Source organism: Myotis yumanensis, unplaced genomic scaffold (genome assembly GCF_028538775.1).
Source record: "Myotis yumanensis isolate MYYU_CA2020_CCGP unplaced genomic scaffold, mMyoYum1.0.hap1 SCAF_15, whole genome shotgun sequence".
Lineage (NCBI taxonomy): Eukaryota > Metazoa > Chordata > Mammalia > Chiroptera > Vespertilionidae > Myotis > Myotis yumanensis.
Genome location: NW_027223766.1, coordinates 19,112,215 through 19,131,590, shown reverse-complemented (window position 1 = coordinate 19,131,590; position 19,376 = coordinate 19,112,215). Strand labels below are relative to the sequence as shown.

General features: G+C 36.7%; 1 protein-coding gene across 4 annotated transcripts in view; it reads left to right on the top strand.

Annotated features, from left to right (window-relative positions):
- Nucleotides 1-19,017, top strand: part of SGK3 (serum/glucocorticoid regulated kinase family member 3) — a 105,349-nt gene extending 86,332 nt beyond the window's left edge. For all 4 annotated transcript variants that reach the window (XM_070391903.1, XM_070391901.1, XM_070391902.1 and 1 more), the window contains 9 exons: nt 999-1,082; nt 1,190-1,321; nt 6,270-6,382; nt 6,478-6,514; nt 7,648-7,734; nt 10,068-10,163; nt 12,162-12,317; nt 14,073-14,162; nt 17,170-19,017. In XM_070391903.1, coding sequence (XP_070248004.1) covers nt 999-1,082; nt 1,190-1,321; nt 6,270-6,382; nt 6,478-6,514; nt 7,648-7,734; nt 10,068-10,163; nt 12,162-12,317; nt 14,073-14,162; nt 17,170-17,340 — 966 coding nt within the window. In that variant the 3' untranslated portion in view covers nt 17,341-19,017. The remainder of the gene's footprint in view (nt 1-998; nt 1,083-1,189; nt 1,322-6,269; nt 6,383-6,477; nt 6,515-7,647; nt 7,735-10,067; nt 10,164-12,161; nt 12,318-14,072; nt 14,163-17,169) is intronic.
- The last annotated feature ends 359 nt before the right edge of the window (nt 19,018-19,376 follow it).

Below are 19,376 nucleotides of genomic sequence, written 5' to 3'. Positions count from 1 at the left end.
ATGAACCAATGCTGATGCAGTATTATTAACTAAAGTTCATCATGTATTTAGATTTTGTTAGTTTTGACCTTTTTCTGTTCCAGATCTCATCCACCATACCACATTACATTTAGTTGTGTGCACCTTAAGTTCCTCTTACCTGTGATAGTTTCTCAGACTTTCCTTGGTTGTGAGGACTGATGGGTTTGAGAAGCTCTAGTTAGGTATATTGAAGAGGTCCCTCTGTTGGGATGTGTCAGATATGTTTCTCACGCTTAGACTGGGGTTATAGGTTGGATGAGGAAGACCACAGATGTACGAGAAGGGAAGGAAAGCCCAGCAGTGTCACTGTTGTGCCAGATCATCTTAGAAAGCTTGGGAATGTGTCATTGAATACTTGTGGGTCATCTTGAATTTCTTAAAATTACTTGCAAAATCTTGAGTATATGTCTACCTGTGTTCTGAGGCCAAATCCTCTTACGTTTCTTCAGGTCCTTGAAAGTGCATACAACCCAACTCAGCTATCCACGGTGCCTCTTCCTCTCAACTCTTCTGAATGTGAGGCCTCTAAGAGAAACCTAAAAGTTAAAACAAAAATTTATTTTGATCATCTAGACACCGTTTTCTTCTCCTTTTTTTTAATGTAGCCAGGAAGTTTATAGCCTCAATATTTTTAAGGACACTCTTCAACTCATGGTTGGCACACACACACACACGGGCATAAAGATCTACAACAATACAGATTCTGGTACTTAAATTTAGTAAAAATCTCAAACATCAGCACACAAAGAAATGGTGCCTGGCTATTCAAATGATCAACATCCTTTTTTGTTTTATTGAAATGCTTAAGGAAAAGTGGGTTTATAGAAATAAATTTAGTATTTTTCAAAACAACCTTATATTATCTAGGTCTTTTGTAGATTTTTTGTACAATTTCAGTATTGATTTATTTACAAGTGAGTTATTGCTGTTAAAGTATTGACATTTCTAATAGTCTGCGCAATCTCTAATTAAAACAGGTTCTTCTTGCAAAACGGAAACTGGATGGAAAATTTTATGCTGTCAAAGTGTTACAGAAAAAAATCGTTCTCAACAGAAGAGAGGTGAAATAAAAGAGCTTTGTTTTTCCTAAGCCCCTCTTTTCAATTAACAAAGCTATTTTATTGTGTATAATACAAGTTGATCCTTTACCTTTTTTTTTTTTTAACAGCAAAAACATATTATGGCTGAACGTAATGTGCTCTTGAAAAATGTGAAGCATCCATTTTTGGTTGGATTACATTATTCCTTCCAAACAACTGAAAAGCTTTATTTTGTTCTGGATTTTGTCAATGGAGGGGAGGTGAGTTTTATAACACTGGTACTGTTTAGGAAAAATAGAATCAAGTCAAAGTTTTTCTTTCCTTATACATTTTTGGAAGGTTGGTCCAGCAGCAACTGCGATTTGTCAAGTAGCAACAATATTTAAGGTGCTGGCTAATAAGCATGATGCCAGCTGAAAGCTCTTCTTTTTTTTTTTTAATATATTTTATTGATTTTTTACAGAGAGGAAGGGAGAGGGATAGAGAGTTAGAAACATTGATGAGAGAGAAACATCGATTAGCTGCCTCCTGCACACCCCGCATTGGGGATGTGCCCCCAGACCTTGACCGGAATTAAACCTGGGACCCTTGAGTCCGCAGGCCGACGCTCTATCCACTGAGCCAAACCGGTTAGGGCTCAAAGCTCTTCTTAAATCAGCTTATGGTGTAGGTGGAGAGGTTCATAAAAGAAACTTAACATGAAGTTGCAGTCTTTGTGGATAGTTTTGGCACTCCTACAAAGCAAGAATAACATACTGAAATATTAGAATAAAACATGATTTATAATTTAGATAATTGTTGCTTTAATACTTGTATATAAATACTACTCTACCCTGTCATTTTCTTTTTTTATTGAATTTATTGAGGTGACATTGTTCACAAAGTCATTCAGGTTTCAAGTGTACAACTCAGCAAACCATCATCTGCACATGGCATTACATGCCATTGCCCAATGCAGTTTCTTTCCATCCCCATTTATCCCCGCTTTGCCCGCCCCCGCCTCCACCTCCCCGCGGCCCCCTTTGTCTCTGGCTGTCACCACACTGTTGTCTTTGTCTGTGTGTTTTATGTGTGTGTTTTTTTGTTCACCTTTTTTCATCCAGCTCCCAAAACCCGCTCTCCTCTGACAGCTGTCAGTCTGTTCCATGTAACCATCCACGCCTTTGATTCTATTGTTTGTCAGTTTATTTTGTTCATTGGATTCCACATGTAAGTCAAATAATATTAGCCTGTCATGTTCTAAAGTGTTCAAACTATCAATCAGATGAGACGAACCTCTAATAAAGGGTTCTGTGGTGGAGTCAGTTTCATGTTATACCCCATTGGTGACTAACAGTCTGTTTCTTGGTGATTCGCAACGTGTTTCCCCATGTGAAAGACTTTGAGCAGTTTGCCTTAAACAAAGCCAGGTTGTCTTTTTTGTTGTTGTTGTTGTTAATCCTCACCCGAGGATATTTTCCCATTGATTTCTAGAGAAAGTGGAAGGGAGGATGAGAGATGGAAAAATATCCATGTGAGAGAGAGATATCCATTGGTTGCCTCGCAAACACGCCCTGACCGGAATCGAACATGAGACCAGTAAGTCTGCAGGCTGACACTCTAACCTCTGAGCCAAACCGACTAGGGCTAGCCAGGATTTCTTTAAAAATACTGTTTTACTACATAGTCCCCTTGTTTGTTTGAACCAAATCTGTTAATAATATTCCCCAAAACTCTGGATCAAAGGGTTATTGAAATACATTTTGGGAAATGCTGCTGTTATTATAATAACTATAGTAATAGCTAACATGTATCGAGTATACTTATAGGCCCAGCACTCTGATTCTTTGTATTATTTTATCTTCAACAACAATTTTATTATATAAAACAAAGAAACTGAGCGCAGAGAAGCTAGCTAACTTGCTCAAGTTATATGGTAAGTATTGGAGCCAGGAATTGAACTCAGGCCATGTGATTCCAGGATCTAGGCAGCTGACCACCCCCTATTTCTCTGCTTCTCAAGTCTCATGTCATTCTGATTTATTTGATCTCTGATCTGTGAATATCTCTAAAAATTACTTTAACTGGCAGGTATTTTCATATCTTTATAAAGGGATCTTCCATTTCCTCATCTCAGAGAGAGAGAGAAAGAATATTTTAGCCTAACTATAGTACACATAACTGTAGAATAAAGGAACAAGAAGGAAGACCAATTTCTATTCTACAAACTGACAGGTGATCTAACACAGCTAGATCATTTGAGGGTAAGATCATAAAAAGAATCACTCAGTCCCCTGCATCCATGACAAAAATGCCTTGTACCTTCTCAGTGTAGAGCAAAATTATGAATCCCCCAGGCACCCTGATTCAGAGATAAATGTGGCCCCACATTGTTCCCCCCTAAAAAGTTGGTATTTTAGTGTGTGTGTGTGTGTGTGTGTGTGTGTGTGCGCGCGCGCGCGTACGCACATGCTAACATACAAATGAGTTTATTGAGGGCATGGTACTTCGTAATTATTTTACATGCATTATTTAAATTAACCACAACTTTTTTAAATTGATTTTTCAGAGAGAAAGAAAAACATCGATTTGTTTGTTTGTTTGTTTCACTTATTGATGCATTCATTGGTTGATTCTTGTATGTGCCCTAACCAGGGATCGAACCTACAGCCTTGGCATATGGGAACAATGCTATCACCAACTGAGATGCCCGGTCAGGGCTCATCACAACTCTTTGAGATAAACACTCTTATACCCATATTATAGATAAGGAAATGAAGGCTCAGAGAAGCTAAGTAACTTTCTCAATGCCACAATGTTCTAGTAAGTGTCAGACCCTGGATTTAACATAGATATAGGTACCACTATGTGTCTTTGAAATGTCATGCGAGGCCTCTAACCGCAAATGAGATCCTACTGCACGTTTCCTGCTTTGCCTGTGGTTTCTTCATGCTGCTTTAAGACTTTGCTTCTGAGTTCCTTTTTCACAATGACTGCTCATAAATTTAGTGGCAAAGGAGCAAAGAAGCGGGCTTGTCTTCTGAAAGGTACTCTTGGCTGAGATAGGCGAGAGGGGGAAGAGAATGAAACAGAATGTTGGGGTGGATGGAGGAGGAGTTGAGTGGGACAATAGGTAGAAGAGGAATAAAGACAAGGAGAGCCATAGCCAGTTTGGCTCAGTGGATAGAGCTTTGGCCTGCGGACCGAAGGGGCCCCGGGCTCGATTCTGGTCAAGGGCACGTACCTCGGTTTCAGGCTCGGGCCCTGGTCGGAGCTTGTGCAGGAGGCAACCAATCAATGTGTATTTCTCTCTGACTCTCCCTCTCTCTTCCACTCTCCCTAAAGATCAATGGAAAAATATCCTTGGGTGAGGATTAAAAAAAAAAAAAAAAGACAAGGAGAAAAGATAGAGATTGAAAGAGTGTACTTTCATTGTGTGTATCCTATTATTACTATTATTTTCCCTAATATTCATACTGACATTTTAACTTTGACATATGATATTTATCATTGTATACTACTTCAGATCTGATTTAGAGCCAGGTAGAGTATAAACAAATAAGTTTTATGGTGCTGGGCATATAAACGAATCTTTCTGAGCCTCAACTTTCTCATTGGTTTCCTACCTCCAAATAGTTGGATGGATTAAATAACACAAGCATACAAAGTCCTTAGCATAGTGCCTTTGATTTAGTGGGTGGTCAGTGTTAGCTGTTATTAGTGGATGGTCGGATTTTCATTTGGGGTGATTTTCATTAGCATTATATGGGAGAGTGTAATCAGGATATCATTAAATATAATATTACAGTGGTGTATGCTACAGCTAGTAAAAACCGTGGTAGGGATCAAAAGGAGGAAGTAGTTCAGAAATAATGAGAAGAGAAGAATTTATTCTGGGTTGGATGCAGGGGCTAAGGGTAAAGGAGCAGTACAGGCGAATCCCAGTTCAGCCCCCGTTTATCTACTCTGTCAGGATCTGGCACTGATCTTCACCCTCACCTTTCAGAAGAGTTTTAAGAAAAAAATTTTGGACAGTCTTGGAAAATCAGAGAAGCACACCAAAAGGGAAGAATCAGAACTTGAACCCAAATCTGATCAGCTGTGAAACCCAACTCTCCCCTGTATCTTGTTGCCTCCCATGGCGTAGAGGGCTGGGTAGAAAGCGATATCATTAAAGGAGAGACACAGCAGGAGCAGTAAGTCTGTAAAAGAAGACAAGTTGGATTTATTGGCTTATGAAATATTCAAAAAAAAGAGCAGCATGTCTTTGCAGTAGGAGCTCCAAGTAGAGGTCTGGGCTAGAGACGTCCACGTGAAAGACATCCACATAGAGGTGCTGGTTAGTCATTCAATTGGATTTGGTTACCTGGATGGTATGCATACAAAGAATAACAGTGGAGAAACCCAGGACAGAGAAACCTTGTTAATCCCTGCAGAGTAAGGAGCCAGAAAGGAGAGGAAATAGAACTCTCCAAGAGGTAGAAGATCTAGGGAGAGATAATTATCTCTCAGATCATTGTCTTAGAAGCCAAGAAACGTAGAGTAAGTTGAGCAAACTTCACCCAGGCAGGTAACCTAATGAGTAAAGGATAGACAGGTTATAAGAAATAAATTCAGAATTAGGAAGTATAAGAAATGAACTGGAGAGTGCAGCTACTGCTTAGCTCTAGCCATTTGCTATCACATTGGAATTTAGCCTCCATGATGCAGAGCTCTTTTTTTTTTTCCCCCAAAAGAAACCAATTTTTACCAAATACTTTTTCTAGTTTTTATATGTTACTATTTAATTTAGATTTTTCTAAAAACAGTGTTTGGCTCAAACAAATTATATCTGTGGGTTATATTTGGTCTGCTAACCACTAGTTTACAAACTCCGAATAGTGTTTGGTGTTTTTCCAAAGGAAAGAACAGTCAAAATAGGTCCAGTAAGCTACTGTAAGTACATGGCAAGGTCAAGATCATTGGTCGGCACTGGTGGTCTTTTCCAGAGTGGTTGCCTGGAGTGGTGAGGACAGTGCCACATTGAGGATTGACGGGTAAATGGGAGATGAGTAAGTTACAGGGTAATGAAAGACGTGTGGTTGAGGAGAGACCGTGATTGCTAACTTGGGGCCACACACAAGGGAGAGTCACAGTTCTGTGCTTTGGTGCAAAGTAACAAAAACAAGCCCTATTTTTATATTTATAGAACATATTTGTTTCACTCTGTGAATGATCTTAATTTTACAGCTGTTTTTTCACTTACAAAGAGAACGGTCCTTTCCTGAACACAGAGCAAGGTTTTATGCTGCTGAAATCGCCAGCGCATTGGGTTACTTGCACTCCATCAAAATAGTGTACAGGTGAGTTTTTTAAATATTACTTGTAAAAAATGTCTCCTTCTCATTTTATTTCGGCTAATATTCATGTTTGCTTTTCTTTCCTTTTAATTTGATAGAGACTTGAAACCGGAAAACATTCTTCTGGATTCCGTAGTAAGTATTGTCTTTTAAAAATCTACTATTTCTCAGTTTTTGTTGTTATACTTAGTGGAAAACAGCTAGCCTCAGCCCTAACCGGTTTGGCTCAGTGGATAGAGCATTGGCCTGTGGACTCAAGGGTCCCAGGTTCGATTTCGGTCAAGGGCATGTACCTTGGTTGCAGGCACATCCCCAGTGGGGAGCGTGCAGGAGGCGGCTGATTGATGTTTCTCTCTCATTGATGTTTCTAGCTCTCTATCCCTCTCCCTTCCTCTCTGTAAAAAATCAATAAAATATATTAATAAAAAAAATATTAGCAATATGCAACTTTCAGTATGTACTGTCTAGAGCAGTGATGGCGAACCTTTTGAGCACGGCCTGTCAGCATTTTGAAAAACCCTAACTTAACTCTGGTGCCGTGTCACATATAGAAATTTTTTGATCTTTGCAACCATAGTAAAACAAAGACTTATATTTTTGATATTTATTTATATATTTAAATGCCATTTAACAAAGAAAAATCAACCAAAAAAATGAGTTCGCGTGTCATCTCTGACACGCGTTTCATAGGTTCGCCATCACTGGTCTAGAGAGCAGTATATTAAAAGAATGACAACATCATTTAAAAAAAAAAAAGTCAGCCTCAAAGATTCAACACTGCTTGATTCCATTTTATATAACATGTTTGCAATGAAAGAACTATAGAGATGGAGATCAGATTAGTGGGTGCAAGGGCACAGGGATCGAGGAGATAGTGGAGTGCAAGCATAAAGGGATAGCTCCAGGGATTCCTTTGTTCTTTGGGATTGATGGATGCCTGATTGTGGTGGTACATATACGAATCTGTACATCTCTGTTACATAGAACTACACATACACAAATGCATGCATTACGAAATAGTGAAAACTGAATAAGGTTGGCAGTCTGGTTAATATTCTATCAATGCCAGTTTCTCAGTTTTGATATTGTACTACAGTTATATGAAGTGCCAGCATTGGGGGGAGCTGGGTGAGGGGTACATGGAACTCAGTGTATTATTTCTGCAGTTTGCCTATGGGTCTATCATTATTTCAAAATAAAATGGTTTTTTTGAAATTGTCAGTTTATGTTCATGCATTGTTTTATCTTATTGCCCCTCTATTTCTCAGGGACATGTTGTCTTAACAGATTTTGGGCTTTGTAAAGAAGGAATTGCTATTTCTGATACCACGACGACATTTTGTGGAACACCAGAGGTAAGAAGGATGTCTCATTTGTCATTCACATAATCATGTATAAAATGAAGAGATGAATCACAAACTGCATATACAAAATTTGAAATCAGAAAACTAGAATAGAACCTATCATTTTAGCTTCTGCCAGTTGGAAATATCTGATAATCATTTATTTTAAATAAAGTTTATTGATAGTTGGTATTTTTAACTGTGATAGTGCGATACCACCACCAGGTAACACACCAAAGATATAAATTATGCTTGTTTTTATTGTTTACCTTAGACTTCTGCTTCTTCTTTTTTTTTTTTGTTAACCTTCACGCAAGGATATTTTTCCATTAATTTTTAGGGAGAGTGGAAGAGAGAGGTAAAGACAGAGAGAAACATCAATGTGAGAGAAACACATTGATTGGTTGCCTCCCCCATGTGACCCGACCAGGGCCCCGGGCCTTGAAGGAGCCTGCAACCAAGGTATGTGCCCTTGACTGGAATCGAACCTGGAACCCTTTGGTCCACAGGCCAACGCTCTATCCACTGAGCCAAACCGGCTAGGGCTACCTTAGACTTCTTTAGGCATTTGATTTTACTTGTAATGCTTCCAAATAAAATCACAAATCAGTGATGAAAAACATCCTAAAGTTGTGATAATGTTTGCACAACTCTAAATATATTAAAAACCATTGAATTGTACACTTTAAATGGGGGAATTGCATAGTTTGCGAATATCTTAATAAAGCTCTTTTAAAAATAAGCTGAAGCAAATATGGCAAGCGATTGGCATTGCCTATATTTAGATGGCAGCTTTATTGGTTCCTATTCTATTTTACTCTTTTTATGTATGGTTAAAATATTTTATAATAAAATTAAGTGTTTATTTAACAGAAGAAAATAAGACAGAGGATATGGGGGGAAATTCACAAATCAGAATTCATTAACCCAAACATCCCGCTCTCTCAGCAGAAATGTATCTTTCTATTCGAGATAATAGTCCTTACAATTTATGTTAAAGCCTTCTTGTTCTCTCTCTCTCTCTCTCTCTCTCACACACACACACACACACACACACACACACACACACACACACATTTTAATGTATTTATATAGTGATTTTAGGCGCCAGGTAGCATTTCATCATTATTGCCGAATAATGTTGTTGAAAATGTGTGCTAGACTGGTTCACATGACACTTGTAATCAGGATCAGAAACGTAATTTAAAGTGTCTGTATAAGCAACAACATTTACTTTAAAATGTATTTTTTTTCCTTCCTTTCTGTACTCTAACCTTGTTCTTGTGTGTATTTGTGACCATTCTATTTTGGTTTATGTCTGAAGAAACATTTTTTGTGAATGTATATTGATGTCATAGTTAACAAAATCTTTTAAGTCCTGTAGGTTTTAGAAAGGAACAAGTTCTTTTGCCATCTGAGTCTAAATGTGGTCAGAAATTATTAAACGCTTTTAATTTATTTTGCCATTTTTTTGGAGCATATAAAAAAGCTTAAGAAGAAATCATTTCCTTATATCATATGGAAAAGGAAAAAATATTTTTTGGAATCTGAAATTCAAATTAACCATCTTATATTTGTGAAATGGTTACGAGTTTAAGTATTTTATAAGTTAAAGTGTAAATAGCTGTGTAATAATTTAAACATTTGTAAATAATATGTTAGAGAATTACAGTTGTAATTTCCTAAGAAGAATGCAATTCATTCTTTTTCTTTCATTAAAAAAAATGAATTATAATTGCCACATTAGTAATCCTTTCTTTGGGAGAAACAATTATGAGTAATAACCAGAGGAATTTTTTTTAATATATTTTATTGATTTTTTTACCGAGAGCAATGGAGAGGGATAGAGAGTTAGAAACATCAATGAGAGAGAAACATTGATGCCTCCTGCACACACCTTGGTTGTGGGCACATACCCTTGACCGGAATCGAACCTGGGACTCTTGAGTCCACAGGCCAATATTCTATCTACTGAGCCAAACCGGTTAGGGCCAGAGGAATTTTTAAGATAAATTAATCTTGTAAAAGATTTCCTCCTCTTCCCCTCCTCCCACACACACAAAGTACCTACTTTGTATTATAGTTTCTACATTCGCTGCCCTTTTCTGTTTGTCTTAACTGCATCACAGTTTCTGGGGAAATCTTTGAGTATGTGTATTTTGAAAAATGTCCCAATGGATTTTGAAGAATCACTGGTATAAAATGAAAATGGAAATACCCAACCAATTTAAAATCTAGATATATTTTTAGCATAATAGTAATACCTAAAATTTGTTAAATTTCTCAATTATTTCCAAACTTTGTCTTGTTTATTGAGTTGCACTAATATTTCATCTTTTCTGTAGTACCTAGCACCTGAAGTGATCAGAAAACAGCCCTATGACAATACTGTAGATTGGTGGTGCCTTGGTGCTGTACTGTATGAAATGCTGTATGGGTTGGTATGTATTTCTCCTCTTTCATTATTTTCCCAATATATTATAATTGATTTGCATTTTCTCTTTTCTCTTTCTCTTTCAGTAATCTTGTGGACACTTAGATAACATTAATAGAGTAATAGTAACATGGTAAAAATGAGTCCAAAACCATGTATGCACAAAAAGAAAAACTTACATTTTGTTAATAGTTTTTATTTTTTTTTTATTTTTTTTAATATATTTTATTGATTTTTTACAGAGAGGAAGGGAGAGGAATAGAGAGTTAGAAACATTGATGAAAGAGAAACATCAGTCAGCCGCCTCCTGCACACCTCCTACAGGGGATGTGCCCGCACCCAAGGTATATGCCCTTGACTGGAATCGAACCTGGGACCTTTCAGTCCGCAGGCCAACGCTCTATCCACTGAGCCAAACCGGTCAGGGATTGTTAATAGTTTTTAAATGTAATTTTCCTATCAGAGTAATTACTGCTTCAGGTATTCTCCTCCCTCTCTCATTTTATTGAAATCGACACATAGTTGTAATATTAAAATTATCCACTTTTATTCAGTTTACCCTAGTCATCATTCTACCTAATTTCAAAAGGATGGAAAGAAAAAAACATGTTTGTATTTATTAGAAGATAATGCCTTTTGGGTTTTCCTTTGTATTTTGTTTTTATAGGATTTAATTAATACACTGGTGCTCCACTTTTTCCATCACTGAGAACCATCTCTTCCATTCACCGTATATACCATGTCTTAAGATTTCATTTTTTTTTTTTAAAAAAAAGGATGTTTACTATGTAATGTTTCCCCAGCTAGAGCTTCTGATTAACATGAGTACATTTGTTTTGCTACATTGAGTTAATACTCCAACCTAAAGCAAACAATTTAGGCATTTAAGTGGGTTTACATATCCTTGTAGCAATAATGTACGCTTTTATTTAGCCTTTTGGAACCAGTTGGAATCTTTTCTAGGCTCCCTTTGTGGTCCCATGAGTGTCCCGTGGCCTCAGGCTGGGAACCATCCACTCATCCCCCCTGGTGCTGCCTCCACTAAGCTAAATAACACCATCATCTGAGACCTGAGCTGGGGCTTGTTATTTTGTTCTGCTTTTTGTTTTGTATTTTCCCCACCACCCCGCCACCCCACACCCCCCCCCCCCCCGAAAACTGGGGAGCTCTCAGTACATTTAGGAGCATTTGTCTCATGTTGCTAACTTTGAATGCTAGATTCTCATGACCTCCAACACTGTCTCTTCTTTGCTCTTGACGAAGATCCACTTGTTAAAAGATCTAGTTTTCCGGTTATGCCAGTGACTTAGAACACCTCAAACTCACTTTATACCTTACTTTAAGTGTGGGATAGTTGCCATTCAGATATCTGAGTCCTTTTAATTTCTTTAGACGACTTCGAATGCATAAAATATTATCATTGTGTATAAAATGCAGTTGATTCGAACGGGAGCATTTGAAACATATACTTCATTAATTAGCTTATATTAACAATATTAAAATCAAGCTAGATTTTAAAAAGTAAAAAATAAAGTTTTTCTTTCTGCAGAGTACACCCATAATGCCACAATACTTAGGAAGGAGCATGATCTTCAGTTCTTCATCTTTTCAGGCAATCTCTGTGTTAATTTATTTATTCCCAAGTCTCAAGAAATTATTTAATGTTGGATCTCTGTTTCCAATAATTCTGTCATTATGCCCATGATGAGGTTGGTGGTGGTTTTCTTTAAAACAGATACTGTTGAAACTTTTATACAATTGGCACCTGTGTTACTGAACAGACTGGCCCTAATTCATTCAATGCACATGCATTAAGCTCTCTGTGTGCTGGGTTTTAAAATCTCTTTGCATTAGAAGGCCACACTGCACCCAAAGACGCCTGTGTATTTCTTTTGTCCAGACCCAGTCTGCTCCCTATAGATCAAGGCCAAATCCAACTATTTTAACCCAAACATTTTGGCATAGTTCAGTTCACACTAACTTTATTTTACTTTTATTTCCCCAGCCTCCTTTTTATTGCCGAGATGTTGCTGAAATGTATGACAACATTCTGCACAAGCCCCTAAATCTGAGGCCAGGAGTGAGCCTCACAGCCTGGTCCATTCTGGAAGAACTCCTAGAAAAAGACAGGCAAAATCGGCTCGGTGCCAAAGAAGACTTTGTATGTATATCTCTCCCACTCTGTTTAAGCTTATTTATCCTTTGAAGATAAAGCCTTATTTTATGTGGTATTTGATGGGATGAATACAGCTCTTAAAGAAGAGCACCATGAAAACGCATAACTTGTCCCAACAACTTTCACCAGTGTTTATACGTACAGAACTATACAGGGTTTGAGCACTTGCATCCTTTCAGTTGATCTCTGTAACAGTACCATCCTCTCCTCTTCGTCTGTCACATCCAGCTTTCACACTCTTATTATTTATTTGATTTTTATTTATTAAAATTTTTCTCCTTGCCCTTCTTTTTTAAAAATTTTTGATTACCTGAACTTTTAGATCAAGTTATTTAACAAGAATCTAAGTCCTTTCTGACCACATGAGGTGGTGCAATTTATCTTGAACCAACATGAAATCACTTTTTTCCCCCTGAGAATTTGGTGATAACCTCCTTGAGATAGTTATGGAGTCTGTGGGTTTGGTTTTTGTTTTGTTTTTTTTAAGCAGGGTAATTAGATTGCTAGTGTAACTTGTTATCTTAGTGTGTCAGTATTCAGGAACTGTGGAGGAATAAGAACTTTTAAGTTCATTTAAATTTCTCAGAAATTCTTTGGGGCTGTTGGCCAATTTGAACGTGAGCTGTGAATAACAAACTTGTTTGCTACTGATCTTCTCCTCCTACATGTCCCAGTTCGGCAGATAGCTCTGTCAACAGTTCTCTATCCAGCTTTGATTCCCGTCTGTTGTTTCAGTCAGTCTTGCTAATACTTCACACCTCCGTGCCCCGTGGTCCTTTTATTGAATTCAGAAATCGCAACCCTGGATGAATTCAACTGTCATCTCTGGGCTGCTAAGCTCTTTGCCACCGCAGGGCCTTCATATTCTACCTGCATTGTTCTCCCCTCATTCTTTTTTTTTAATTTATTGGGGTGACATTGGTTAATAAGTGTACAGTTCTATAGTACATCATTTGTATATTGCACTGTATGCTCACCACCCAAAGTCTAGTCTTCCTCTATCACCATATATTTGACCCCCCATCCCCTCTGGTAACCACCCTTCTGTTGTCTGCATCTATGAGTTTGTTTGTTTGTCGCCTTTTTGTTTTGTTTCCCACATACCTCATTCTTTAGCTAATTCTTACTCATCTTTCAGAATTCTGGTCAGACATCACTTTCTCTAAGAAATCTTTTTAAACCACCAAACTAGGTTGGATCCTACTTTATACACTTGTGTGGCACCCTACAGGGGAAAAAAGCTGGAATCAGTTCTTTGCCAACTTTTGATAGTAGCAACTCAGAGTGGAATACTTTAAATTTGTAGTAAAGTTCATCATCTTGGTTTTACCTCTGTCCTACAGTGTAAAACTCCCTTGCTTAGCATCTTACTTACCTGCCCCATTCAGATAATAATTATTATTATTTGTACCTATGGAGTACTTTCATCTTTTTATACCACTCTTATTTTTCTATTCTCCATTTATCCTTAAAACAACCTGTTAAGTATCTAAGGCAGAAATGTCAACTCTGTTTTACCTATGAAGAAACTATGATAGTGAAGAGGATAAAGCATGCCATGTGTACTTAGGTAGTCTTTCTGCTATACCACTTTGCCACATAAATAACATAAACATGTATCTAAAAAGAATTATTGAGGAACAAAATGGTAATGGTTTGGTTCCATAAAATTCTTCAGTGAGTACTTAATATATTCTTCAGCATTAGTTTAAAATGTATTTTTTTTCTTTAATATTCTAGCTTGAAATTCAGAATCATCCCTTTTTTGAATCACTCAGTTGGACGGACCTTGTACAAAAGAAGATTCCACCACCGTTTAATCCTAATGTGGTAAGTATATATCCAAGTCCTTCCTTCTAAACTAGTGAAATGTAGAACTGTAGCTCATCATAATTTTAGGAAAGATCTCAAAATCTAACCTGAGTGAAATTGAATCAGTACGTAAATATATGTGAAATATGTCACTTCGGGATGACCAGTAAGATTATAGTTTTTATTAGACTGATAAAAAAAATCTTTCAGTACAATAATTGTGAAGTATTTGTAGATGGACTTATTTCATTTAGCTCATTCAGGAGTGACTGTTTCAGACATGGCTCCATTAGGGACAATTTCTGCTCCTGATTCCTAGCGTTTGCAATAAGAACCTTGGATCTTTAAGAATAATTTAATTTTTCTCTTTAAATTAAGAGTCCACTGAGTTTAGTTATTTGCAAATAAATGTGTCATCCGATACATTAAAGAGTTAGAGATTCCTCCTAAGCCACTCTGGAAATGGTAACAGTGTTGACGTTAGAGTCAGACACCTCCAGGTTTGGATCCCTGCTTGTTCTATGACTAATTAATTAAACTTTTTAAAGCAAGACCCACAACTCGGAAGCCATAAGAGAAAAAAGTTGGTAAATTTGACCACATAAAATTTAGAAATATTTGCATGAAAAAAAACTGCAAATAACAAACTGGGGGAAATTTCCTTAGTACATAAAGCATTCTTATAAGTCAATGAGGAAAAAAAAAAAAAAAAAAGACCAAGCATGGACAAAGGACAATTTTGAAAAATAAATACAGGTATCTTTTACATATATGAAAAGATGCTGAAGGAATGCAAAATAAAATCCTTACAGGTTTTTTTTCACCTAATAGATTAACAAAGATCAAAAAGTTATCTATACTAGAATAAGGTAGATATTCTCATTCACTGTTCTCAATACTTGTGTTTTTTTACTTCACCCTGACAACAATCCTATGAAATAGTACTGTTATTTTACACCATACTTCTGATGAGTGAACTTAAGCACAGAAAAGGTTAAGTAACTTGTCCACAGTTTAATTGAAGTTGCAGAACTGGAGTTTGAAGACAGAGCCTTCCCTCACTCTTAACATAAGAAATACGGTATTGTCCCTGACAGCACTAGCCATGAGCCATAAGGGCATTCTCAAAATATTTATAAAGTCAGGCAAGAGAACATTTATTGAGCACCTTCTACATGTCAGATTCTGCGAATTTTATGTATTAATGCATCAAATCCTTACAAGTTTAACAGACAGGTGGCAGGATTCTTATTTTACACAAGAGGAGGCAAGCTTTCCTCTTACAGAAGAGATAGGGTAGGTTATATAAAGAATTCTAGCTAGCAAAACTCATAGCCAGAATTCAAACCTTAGTTTTATTTCAGAACCCCTGCTTTCTAAGGTTATATGTAAGAATTTGGTGACATTTTATATGTATATATAATTTCTAGTGTCTATTTTCCTCTGTGGTGGAATTTCTCATGTAGAAGGATAGAGCATTCTGGGTTTTCCTGGCTTCTGCTCTGCTGTTTGTAGACCTACCAGGCTAACTATATCCTTAGCTTATAATAACTGTTCTGACTCTCTATCTGTTCACCTCGGTTAGACTTGGTGAATTGAACTTTTTTTAAAAATATATATAATTTTATTGATTTCAGAGAGAAAGGGAGAGGAGGAGAGAGAGATAGAAACATCAATGATGAGAATCATTGATTGACTGCCTTCTGCACGCCCCCTACTGGGGATCGAGCTTGCAACCTGGGCATGTGCCTTTGACCATAATCGAACCCAGGACCCTCAGGCTGATGCTCTATCCCAGGGGTCCTCAAACTACGGCCCGCGGGCCACATGCAAATACAAATATTGTATTTGTTCCCGTTTTGTTTTTTTACTTCAAAATAAGATATGTGCAGTGTGCATAGGAATTTGTTCATAGTTTTTCTTTAAACTATAGTCCGGCCCTCCAACGGTCTGAGGGACAGTGAACTGGCCCCCAGTTTAAAAAGTTTGAGGACCCCTGCTCTACCCACTGAGCCAAACCGGCTACGGCGTGAATTGAACATTTTAAAGCTTCCCTTTCTCTTAGAGCAGAGCTAACTAGAGTTTCAGGGATGGGCTTTAACGGTGAAGCACCTCAATTTGCAACCCAATTTTATCCGTACATACATTGGAAGGGGATAGGCCATTCACTTGTGAAAGAAGACTAAGAACCATTGCCTTTGAGCCTAAGCAGACACCGTGCTTCGTGCTTCGTTTTCTAGTTTCCTGGTCCCTTTAGGCCTTTGGAGGTAAGGGTCTCATCACTGAATGCTTAGTGACCTCTGTGGCACAAGAGTCACCTTTCACAGTTTTACTTACAGCCCCTCCATTCCTTCATCAAAAGGCTTCATTTGCCCTAGCTGGTTTTGCTCAGTGGATAGAGCATCAGCCTGTGAACTGAAAGGTGCTGGGTTCGATTCCCGTCAAGGGCACGTGCCTGGGTTGTGGGCTCAATCCCCTGTCGGGGGCTTGCAGGAGGCAGCCGATCAATGATTCTCTCTTATCATTGATGTTTCTATCTCTCTCTCCCTCTTCCTTCCTCTCTGAAATCAATTAAAAATATATATATATATTTTTTAAAAGGCTTCATTTACCCAAAGTTGAGAAACTGGAATGATAGGCACTTCATGGAAGCTCAAATGCAAAATGCTGTTCTGAAAACCTACCTGAACCCTTTTTCTAAACTTAGAGGTGATGAGTAGAGAGCAGGGGGGTCGTTTGCAGGGACTGAGATTTATATTAACATTGGTAAGGACTCTGATGCTAGCTCTCCTTACCCTTCTTTCTCCTCCCCCCACCCAACAAGTACCTTACCTGTTAGAAGGACCTCACCTAGGTAATAAAAGCAGAAAATGTTCCAAAGCAGTGGTGAAATAAGAAGACAGCTGAACTTGCCAGGAATCAATATACACATCCATGAAGGGTTTAATAAAGAACTAAATTCATGAAAAAGCTAAGGTGAATAATGGTATTTTTTTTTTTTTTTTTTTTTTTTTTGGTGTTTTAGGCAGGACCAGATGATATTAGGAACTTTGATGCAGCGTTTACGGAAGAAACAGTTCCATATTCTGTGTGTGTGTCTACTGACTATTCTATAGTGAACGCCAGCGTACTGGAGGCTGATGATGCATTCGTTGGTTTCTCTTATGCACCTCCTTCAGAAGACTTATTTTTGTGAACATTTTGCCATCCGGGAACCGTTGAGCAAATATAAACCTATGTACAGACAAGACTGAAATTCCTGTTTGTGTGAATATATTCAAATATGTTTAGTGCCTCTTTTTTACATATAATGTTAACAACTATGAAAAATGTATTTTCTGCTGTATGTAAGAAAATAGTGCATTTCAAAGAGCTAACTTTGGAATTAAAATTTGTATTCTTGTTTATTAAGCTTATTTTTAAACAGAAATTTTAAAAGCTATTGTTCTTAGCATTAACCTATTTTTAAAGAAAACTTTTTTGCTAATGACTGTTTTTTTCCCAAGTTTACACTAACACCTACCCAAGATAGACTGTTTTTCAACAGCCTATTTCAGTTCAGTTAACATATATTAATGCCTTTGTAACTCTACTTTGATCTTTGTTCTCAGATCAGAACTATGCAATTTGTGTGTGGTTGTTTAAGAAGAAACCATATCTGTCCATAATAAATCTCTGCTTGCCATAGTCAGTCTTGGTAGGATTAAAGTGTAAAAGCATAGTTAACACATTGGCTGCTAATTAACACTTTGAGTAACTGTTCATTCTGCAGGTCAAATTAAAAAGTAACAAAAGGAGGCCCTGGCTGGGTAGCTCAGTTGGGTAGGGCATTGTCCTGATACACCAAGGTTGTGGGTTCGATCTCCTTCAGGGAATAACAAGAATCAACCAATGAATACATAAAAAAGTAGATCAACAAGTCTCTCTCTCTCTCTCCCTCTCTCTCAAATCAATAAAAAGGAAATCCTTTGCTTTTGAAATACCAATTTAAATTCATGAATTATTTTTCTTCTGGAGTAAAAGTAAATATTTAATAGTTGACATTTTAAATATTCCCAAACATCTGAAGAGTATTAAAGTACTGTGGATTTTTTTTTTTTTTTAGGTGGTGCCAAAATGAATGTATCTGTGTCATGTATTTATATTACAAATACATTCTATTTATGTTCTTTTGGGCCTTTTGAATGTTTAATGTACTGTTAAGTAGGTCTAAATCTTGGTATTTAGTTTTGCAAATAGCTTTTCAAAACTGTCTCCCTAATTGGTTGTTAAGTGAAAAATTTTGAGCTTTCTAGAATATTTACTTAATTGGGAATTAAAAAGTAGAATAACAAATTTGGGATTAATATAAATGTGCACAGTTTTACTATAGTGTAACAGAAGTTAAAAATAATTCAGATAGATGCCTAGCATCTTATGTATCTTAGAAAATGTATGGGAAACTGACCTTAAAGTCATACTAAAAACCAACTAACTTGTGTACTTGTAATTGTAAAAGAATGCTTATCTTGGAATTCTGATTTTTAGTTTAGAGATTTTGTAAGTCATGTAGGAAACATTGTGAAAGAATTTAGTGACCCAGTTTAGATGCTTCAAGAACAAGCATTCTTTCCATGTGTTTTCTCTTGAGAAAGAAATCACAAAAGCATTTCACACCAATACCCTTTGGTTTACAAATGTTCAGCAGAATAGGGGGAAGGGCGTGTGCTTTTCTTAGATTAATAATATTTGCATTCAATACACTGAATCTTCCTTTAGAAGTAAGACTTTAATAGCAACACTGTAAATATTTGTTTTATTTGGTACTACTGTAAGTTCTCCTTTTATACAAAGCTCTTTGCTTATAAAGCAAAATAAAGACTAGTTTCTTGTATGATTTTTTACTCAGCCACTCCTTAATTAAACTGCCAAAAATTCAAGTGCAATATTGTATATTTTTAAGAACAAATTTAAAATAGAACGTTGCTGTTTTTTGGATCTCAAAAAAATATAAATCTTACAGAGTGTAATAAAACTAGCAAAAAGATTCATGATCATCTAATGCCTGTCATTATTTTAAATTAAAATTGGTGATAGTTACAGTATCATTAGAAATGAATTATATATATATATATATATATATATATATATATATATATATATATATGGAAGACAAGTAAAATTTTACCTAAATAGTTGAACATGTAAAAATTACTAGATTATTCCATATCCCAAGGTGGTAATTCTTTTATT